This window comes from Ptychodera flava, chromosome 7, assembly GCF_041260155.1.
Source record: "Ptychodera flava strain L36383 chromosome 7, AS_Pfla_20210202, whole genome shotgun sequence".
Taxonomy (NCBI): domain Eukaryota; kingdom Metazoa; phylum Hemichordata; class Enteropneusta; family Ptychoderidae; genus Ptychodera; species Ptychodera flava.
Window position 1 is genome coordinate 15,503,179 of NC_091934.1, and position 8,864 is coordinate 15,512,042.

At 38.6% G+C, this 8,864-nt stretch overlaps 2 protein-coding genes across 2 annotated transcripts; both read right to left on the minus strand.

The window, feature by feature from the left end:
* Positions 1-1,141: 1,141 nt before the first annotated feature.
* LOC139136295 (tripartite motif-containing protein 2-like) lies at positions 1,142-2,716 on the minus strand. The gene has a single exon (XM_070704022.1). It carries the CDS (start codon positions 2,714-2,716, stop codon positions 1,142-1,144), a length of 1,575 nt encoding a protein of 524 aa, XP_070560123.1.
* A 50-nt stretch (positions 2,717-2,766) lies between these two features.
* Positions 2,767-3,354, minus strand: LOC139136296 (E3 ubiquitin-protein ligase TRIM56-like). Its single transcript, XM_070704023.1, has one exon. It carries the CDS (start codon positions 3,352-3,354, stop codon positions 2,767-2,769), a length of 588 nt encoding a protein of 195 aa, XP_070560124.1.
* Between the last annotated feature and the right edge of the window lie 5,510 nt (positions 3,355-8,864).

Here is an 8,864-nt window from a genome sequence, read left to right on the forward strand (position 1 = left end):
ACAGAATCTTATTGAATTTTAGAGTTGAAAATAAAAACTTCGTTATATCGTTCTTCTACCTCATTGTGCTCGGATACTTTTTTAAAGCTCTTCGGCAATGAGGCTATTCGCAGCCACCGCTTGGGGTACTTACGTACAGTAGTGGACACGTCATACCAATGGTGAAGCGCACAGTAGATTGTCTCACCAAAGCGGAAGGGAAGTTTGTTCACGTGCTTTATAAATTAGGAGCAAGTCAGATAAAATGGCACTATCACAATTCACTAATTTATTTTACAACTACAATCACAGAAATCTAACTGAGCAATGTCTGTATTTGTACTTGTTCGTTACACTTGTTATCATGATCACATGATACCACCGAAAGTGCAGGCTTGTAATTTGCGCCGTAACTCAATCTTTAAAATAAACATGGTCGCCAAAAATGAATGACTATTATCAAGTTCAAGGTCAACCGTATATTCGTCCCCTGGTTTCCTGTGTTAAATGCAAAATAGGTCATCTTCTTCAACGGAGTGAACGGCAAGCCTTGGAACGTTTTGAGTAGAACATGAAAATGCAGTTGACATTTAAAACGATTATTGAAAATATAACATCAAAAGTTACAGATGCTGGCTCTATGAACCGATACACTAGTAAATTTCAGAAAAACATTGCCACAATCCGACATTTAGTTGTACTGACAATATATTGTGTCACTCAACAAATTAGAAACTTGAAAAACACGATTGGAACTAATTTGGGATAATTGGATTTTCATATTTTTTAAATTTCTCAAAAGTGTTGGGGCCGTACAGCTGAATGTTGCAATATTGCAAATTACTCATAGAAACAAGATTGAAAAGAAAAGCAGATGAGATTGCATTTGTAGATTAAATCGACATTACTTCACCATCCAATTATCCCAAATTAGTTCCAATCGTGTTCAAAGTAATTTTAATCCCTGTGCATGGTACTATATTAGTCGTTCTACAAATCGCTTTGTATTATGTTACTTTGCTTGCTGTTTGATGGCTGTTCAAGTTTTATTCTCTTTTTGTATTCTTTACCGAACCTTGAAATATTTTATGAAATATAGGAACCGTTTACACTCATCAAGAGAACATGCTATAACAAGCCATACAACCTCTTACTAGCAGAATTATTGCGTGAAAACTTTAATGCAACTGTTACCGTTATCAGCCACTATAACTCTGTCATCGTCAGTGACACAGACACCGATAGGACGGTTAAGACCGTCACTTACATCATCGATACGGCAAACAAATTTACCATTCGATTCGTATTTCACAATTCTGTTATTGTTGTAATCTGCGACATACACATAGCCGTGTTTGTCCACAGCAACTCCCCGGGGATAGTTCATCTGACCATCACCACTTCCATGGGAGCCAAATGTATAGAGGAACTGACCATCACCATTGAACACTTGGATTCTATGGTTACCAGTATCTGATACATAGACATTGCCGACGGTGCCAATACAGACAAACCAGGGATAGCTAAACTGAACCTCCTGACTTCCATTACTACCGAATGATTTGATATGATTGCCGTCTTGATCGTAAATGTGAATACAGTGAGCCCAGTTGTCTACAACATAAACCCTTCCATTGACAGGATTGATAGCGATACCAACAGGGCCCCGAATCTTACCCTTTCCAAAACACCTGATTAGTTCACCATTCTCATCACAGACAATTACCTGATTATTTCCATTGTCTGTAGTAAAGACATTACCATTCACTGATACAGCTGCATCATAGGGATAGAAATTACTGACATTTGCAAACTTGAACATCTTCCGATGTCTTCCATTTACAGTAAAACTTTGTAATCTTTGATTGCCATACTCAGCAACCAACACGTCACCGTTTCTCATCATTGTTATCCCCTGTAAACCACTGAACTGACCGATCCCTGAACCTTTCTCCCCAAATTTACACACCAACCCTTTCTTAGCGATAACCTTAATGTTAACCGGTGATCCTTCTACTGGTTTCTTACATACTGTAACTGACAATTCATGTTCCCCCTCTACCTCTACACGTGTTTTCAAAGTCATTGTTCCATTCTCATTGTCCTTGACTTCCACTTTCTCTGTGTTACCGTCAGGTGTCTTCATCACAGCTTCAACTTTGACACGATGTGATACCTCTTCCTTGTTTAGGCTTGATTCATTCGCGCTTCGAATGGTGCATGTGATGTCTTCGCCAACTCGAACTGTTGGAGTGACTGAGTCCACTTTGTACACCGTCGGAATGAATTTCATTATCCCAAGACTCTTCCCCCTACAGAAGTCGTCACGTGGTTGAAACTCCATGTAGTCGTCTTCCACTGGTTCTACCTGTGTCTGTACTTTCAGCAATTCTTCTGTTTGATGATCAACTCTCCTCTTTGCTGACATTAGCTGTGAAGCGTTCCCATAATACATCAGTTTCTCAACATATTCACGAGTACTTGTCAGGTCATTCTCAGCGATGTCAAGTTCTTTCAATTGTGCAGTCAAGTTAACTTTTCGTTTTTCGTGTTCACCTTTCAACTCTGTCAGTAGTTTGTTGCCGTTTTCTTGTATCAGACGCGTTATTTCATCAATGATTTGACGGATGTGTTTTCTCAAGCTTTCCTCTTCTCTTTTGAAGCACTTTTCTAGAGACTCAAATATTTGCTGCACTTTGAGTTTGCTATTGTTGGCTTCAGTTTCTTTCACTTTCATTTTGTCAATGACTACGTGTATGTTTTTGGTGAATTCCTTTGCTGAGTCTTTCACACATCTGTAAGGTGTTCAGGTTTCGAATGGTCCAATGCAGTACACTTCAGACAGATCGTCCTGTTGCAGGTATCACAGTAGAATTCGACCTGGTAATCTTGATGAGTGTTACAATAGACGGGAGGCTGAACCGAGGCTGGGTCACTTGACTTTACCGCCATATATTCATCAAAGCGGAGCAGACGATGCGATTTCGTTGCGGGAAGCTTACCGTGTGTTGTGGCGCAGATACTGCAAAAATCAAACGAACAGTCGGTACAGTGCTTTGTCACATCGCCTTGTTCACACCCGTCGCATTTCTTTGAAGTGTTTACGCTCTTCTGTTCTTCAAATAGTGCGATTAAATCATTCAGGAACATGTTGACCTGGATTCCTGCCACGCCATTGTCGGTGAGTTCATGAACTCTACGGCACACTGGGCACGTAATGGCGCCCATCTCATCTGCCAACTTACCCAGACAAGGCTCACAGAAGCTGTGCAGACACGGCAGAATTTTGGGATTCTTATATCGTTCACAACAGATCCCGCAGAGTAGGAAATTCTCGTCGATTTGTTCGGGTAGTTGAGATCCACCTGATGCCATTTTGTTCACGATATTTCAAATGATCTACGCAACTTGTTACTCAAACCAGTCAAGCGACTTCGGTGTTATAGTAGTTCCGGGAAGCAAGGCTTCATGGGATTGATAAAATGGGGTCAAAATTTTCATTGAGTTCAAAGCAGCCCTTGCTCGGTACGGTTCAAAGTACACTTTTCAATGATGGTTAAGAACAAAGTTCTCCGTAATATTTGTTCTGTAAAACATACATGTAATTCTCTACGATACCTAAAAAAATACATGTAAAGTTATTGAAGACGAAAAATTGTGCTTATACAGTACAGGGTTCGAAATTACTTTTTTCCCAGGTAGTCCACTTGGGCTACCATTTTCTGAAGTTGGTAGCCCAGTGACAATGGCTGGTAGGCCCATGCATATTTTAGTTTAGGGGGTTTTTTTTCATTAACAAGAGAAAAAAAGCTATTTTTCAAGATTCTGCCCATGAAGTGAATTTGTCGGTCATTGATGTGAATATTTGCACATCTTTATTACCCAAATGAAACTGGTACATCAGTACATCAGTTGAGATATTGAAACTTTGTTGCAAAGTTCCATTGCAAGGTTGTCTTTGTAATTTGCAAAACAAAGTCATAGTCTGGCATTACTGGGTTTGACTGCATTTAGCTCGTCCAAAAGTGAAAGACTGGACATGGCACGCCAAATACTGACTGAATTTCATGTCCCAGGCTTTTGTAGTCCATGTGGGCTACCATTTCATGGATTTTCGTAGCCCCAGGGAAAAGTTGGTAGTCTGTGAACGCGGCACTGCCGCTAATTTCGAGCCCTGCAGTAACATTTCCTATCAACTTTTTTTCAGGCGTGTGAGCGATTCATGATGGACCCGTGATCTACGGATCATGTTAAGAACGTCTGTGAAATATGGCCCAGAAAGGATACAGAAAGTATAAACGGATTTACTAACACTGTGGAAAATATTGCAAAGGAAAAAATAACAAAACAAAACCAAGCAATTGACGAACAAAACCAAGTGGATTACGAAGCAAAAAATATATTTGAATAAGAAGATTGTTTTCTTGAGATTTGTTGATTTTATAATTCATATTTTTTCGACAATCTACAATTATGAGAAGCGTGACAAATGTCAAAAGAGATGTCAATCAATTACGTCGTCAGTCCCCTTTTCAGTTTACAGAAAGAATATGAGAAAGAAAAGTATGATACAATAGTACCAGTATCTGCCAAAATTATGCAAATGAATTTACGGCTCCTGTCACAAACTGTAAACCTCTTGGGAACCTCAAGGGAGGTCGTATGTGTATGATCAACTTTATTTCATTGTATGCATCATTGATTCTGAGATCATGTGAAGTTACTATGCTTGTAAAGTCCCCGAGTATGTATTTTCAGTCGTACATGGCCATATCTGTTTGTGCAAGTTGTGGTGGGGTAATTTGAACAACAATTGCATCTTCTTATTTTTCTGTAACTTTGTCACTTTCCGTTTACAGAAACACGTTAAAGTTCACAAGTTCGTCCTTGAATTTTTATTAGAGTCTTCGTTCTCACAATGACGTCGTGGTATCTTTGAGTAGGGGTAACAACACAGTACTGCCACGCCAAGGAAAACATAAGCTTATGCGACGTCACTTCGCCTTATTTTCAAACCTTTTTTGCACAAAAAGCGAAGAATTGTGGTAAAGGGGAGGTTTTTCCAAACTCGAACCTCTCTATCGATCATGAATCCCCCATGGTAAATAAAATGTTGTGATTATTACATCACTGTCTGCTATGAACTTGACGGTACAGCGAAAACTGAAGAGTAGTATGTGGAAGATATTGATTCATCTATCAGTCAGTGAGGCACCGAATAAGAGCGGATTTTATAAGAAAGACTACGAACGATAGCTTTGAGAATTACCTGAACTCGTCAAATACAAAGGTAAAAGTTCCTCAAATGCATAAGCGAAAGAAAGACCCGAGATGTACTGATCCCGGGGTACTAATTCAACTGGTGTTAGGGATCGTGGATTCATTGGGGTCATCCTGTTTGTTTGTTTGTTTTTTAATTTGGTGATAGAGGGTCACCATGTTTTCGAAATGCGGGGGTAAGTGTGTTTTTGAATAACGTACCAGCCACGAATTGCATCATTCAGTTGCATTCTTTTTGGCGCGACCTTCGGATGCGTAACAATAACATATCAGTCTCAGATATATATATAAAGTCTGTTTTGCAAAGCATCATACAAGCTATACATTTTTGGGGGGCCTTTCGGGAGTGGAACTTTCATACATTAGATATTAGAACCTCTGCATACTATGAATTACGTCGTAAGTCACATTTTCGGGGGCCTTTCGGGAGCGGAACTTAAATAGATATTTGAACCTCTGGATTTTAGGAAATCGAACGATATAGACTCTAGCCCTCCCCATTGTTAATTCTATGCTCCGCCCTTATTTTGTTTATTTTTTCCCAACTTTAGGTATTAAATACTAAAATAGCAGCTGATATTTCATCAGAAACGTCCATGTGACAACAAATGCGTCCATTATGCGGTCGGTGTCGTCAGACTTGAGTTTGACCCCCTATCTTACCGGACATTTAGGATGGAGACCACTTTGAAGTCGGGGACCACTTTGAGGTCTTAACACACGTCTGTTTGGCGTGTAATCACTATGAAATCTGCAGTTCGTATAAAAAGCATGATAAACACTAATCCTTTCCTAATTTTTCCAAGAGAACCTAGTATGAGGGCGCAACATACACTAAAAAGCCTAATATCACACAATACATTGATACCGTGACATATTTCAGAAAAAAAGACAAATGAGAAGATAGTTTTCATTCTCATTGATGCAACTTACATTTCCTTCCTGTCACAGGTTTCTGAATAAAAGGTTTTTTTCTGAGGAAAATGATAGTGAAAGGCACATGGGCGTCAGCTGAGTACTAGTACTCCTAGTAACGATTTCAAACAGCCTCCATGGTTTGATGTGTCATGTCAACAAGTCAAACGTACTGTGTATGACAACGTGTAAAGCTAGTAATTTAAAATTATCAAAATTCCATTAGAAACCGTCTGCTAGAGGCGTCACACAACTCGGGAGAATTCTGGAAAGTTTTGAATGCTGTTATTGGTAGAAGGGGAAACCCTAGCAATGACATTAGTATCCAGACTTGGTATGATTATTTTAGTACTTTGTACAAAGATTTCTACGATGTCAATTCAGGTGATGTTGAATTTTTACGTTCAATAGAAGATGAAATTAACCAATTTTCCTCGAGTGATGACTCGGAGGATGGTATCAGCAACATCGATCAGATGAAAAGTTATGCTCTGATGATGTTGCGATCATTATATATCATCATCATGAAGATAATGATGGTGATGATGATTTCTAGTGCAGGATATATGCTGCAACAGTGGCGAAGGTGAACAAGTTGCAATCGCACTGCAGATACACAACATTTGGACGACGGTGATCGATATTGCATGCTCTCATTAAATGATGACCATAAAATCGACAACGTCATCGAGTTTATGTACTTGTAGAACATAGAAATGATTAATAATATTATAAAACTCGGCAGCATAGGTGATACGACTTTTTATCGTTGTAAAGTGATATCTTCAACATAAAGTGGAACAACATACTATACTTTATGAGAAAGTTAAGTCTTAGTTATTTTTGTAAATTGTACAACATCATGGTTATTTAATAGTTTTCTGTTGGGAGTTCATTTATGTTATCATATTCTGTCAAAGGGGTTATCATTTTTCAAGTTTTTTGTTTGAGGATGAAGGGGATATTTGTTTCGTAAAACAAACGACACGACAAAAATTTACAATCCCGTCCGTTAAAGCGAAAGTGTTCCTACTAGACCTATTAGAAGGAAGAGATAGTGGCAGATCAGGCGCAGTCATGTGGTTATAGGCCTAATTGCATTTTTTCCGTATAAGCTTATCAATTTTACATTGTAATGTAAATGGTAATGTGAGCCGATAAAATAATGAAATTTGCCCATATTTCGACTGTCATTCTTTGACTTCAGAGTGAAAAATGCAGACATCGCATTTTGTAGCGATTCAAGTTTTCGGAAAAGGTTGAGTTTTCTCATGTAACAATGCAAAACAATGATTAATAATATAACGAGGTATTTCTTAGAATGTGTATAAATATGAAAGTATAGCCTACGACTCGTTCATTACATAACGATTCTTGCTTTGAATTAATAAAATTTGAATTGGATGTGTGCTTAAACTGTTATTAGGTGTGCTTTATTAGGAAGAATCGTTGGTTTTTGTTCAGAACACGATTGGAACTAATTTGGGATAATTGGATTTTCATATTGGTGAAGTAATGTCTATTGATCTGCAAATGTAAGTTCGTCTGCTTTTCTTTTAAGTTACACGCTTGTTTTTGTGAGTAATTTTTGATATCGCAATATTCAGCTAAAGGGCACCTAACATTTTTGAGAAATTTGAAAAATATGAAAATCCAATTATCCCAAATTAGTTCCAATCGTGTTCTAGTGTCTGTTGGCGCTAATTATTGACAGCATTCATTCGATAGCTGACATAGCACATTAGGTCGAACTGAAAATGCGTTTATGTTATAGGCACACATAATACAGTAAACCTCCAAAGTTTGATCAACACAGATGCCCGAGGAAAAGATGCATCATTGCATGATCACATGTGCGATTCGTTTCATTCCAGTGTCGGAGGGAGCAGACAAATTTGCACTGCATCATATAATCCAAAAATGCAGCGTATAACATATGCAACCTTTCAGAAACTGTTTGTAACGCAGAAATCCGTCTCTAAACTGGGTTACTTACACGAAATTACCCTCGAACGGGAGGGAAAACATGGCATCCATTTGCACGGGTGCTGCCATGTTTTGGTTCAGACTGCTGACAAGCACACTCTCTTTCATTATCGCACAGGGGTGGGATTCTCTAAACGACCTAGACATAACATCACTTGCCGACTCAGTCAAAGGCGAAATACACTCCTAGACTGCACATCATTGGTCCATGGTCTGGGAATTCCTGGTCATGTTAAAACCAAAGCCATCTTACCCATAGAAACAAATAAAGCGCACTTATAGTGCAATGACATGTTTCAAATATTTTTTTTTCTGTAAAGACGGTGTTATTTCAGAACAAAATTATTGGACGTTAGAGTCCCATTACGAGAATGGGGTTGTCAGACATGCTATTTTATCGATCTAGTACGGGATAAATCGACCAAGCGGTTATTTTTACTTAAAAGTTTCAAGCTTTGGTGCCAATTAAAGTTTGTAATTTGCGGTTCACAATTCAGGGGCTTCGAAGATGACTTATCGTTTTACTACGGGAAACTTTTAAAAAACGACTTTGGACCAAACATGAAAATAGAATAGAGAATTTCAGATACATTGGGAACTCGGAAACAAGCGTGTTGCGGGCCGGGGAGGGGGGGGTATAGATACACAAGAACAAACTCAGAAAGTGTGAATAAGTACCTGTAAAATAAGATTATCAAACAAAA

What these genes read in the sequence shown, in the direction of transcription:
- LOC139136295 (XM_070704022.1), bottom strand. Translation starts at nt 2,716, where the DNA reads ATGAAAGTGAAAGAAACTGAAGCCAACAATAGCAAACTCAAAGTGCAG.
- LOC139136296 (XM_070704023.1), bottom strand. Translation starts at nt 3,354, where the DNA reads ATGGCATCAGGTGGATCTCAACTACCCGAACAAATCGACGAGAATTTC.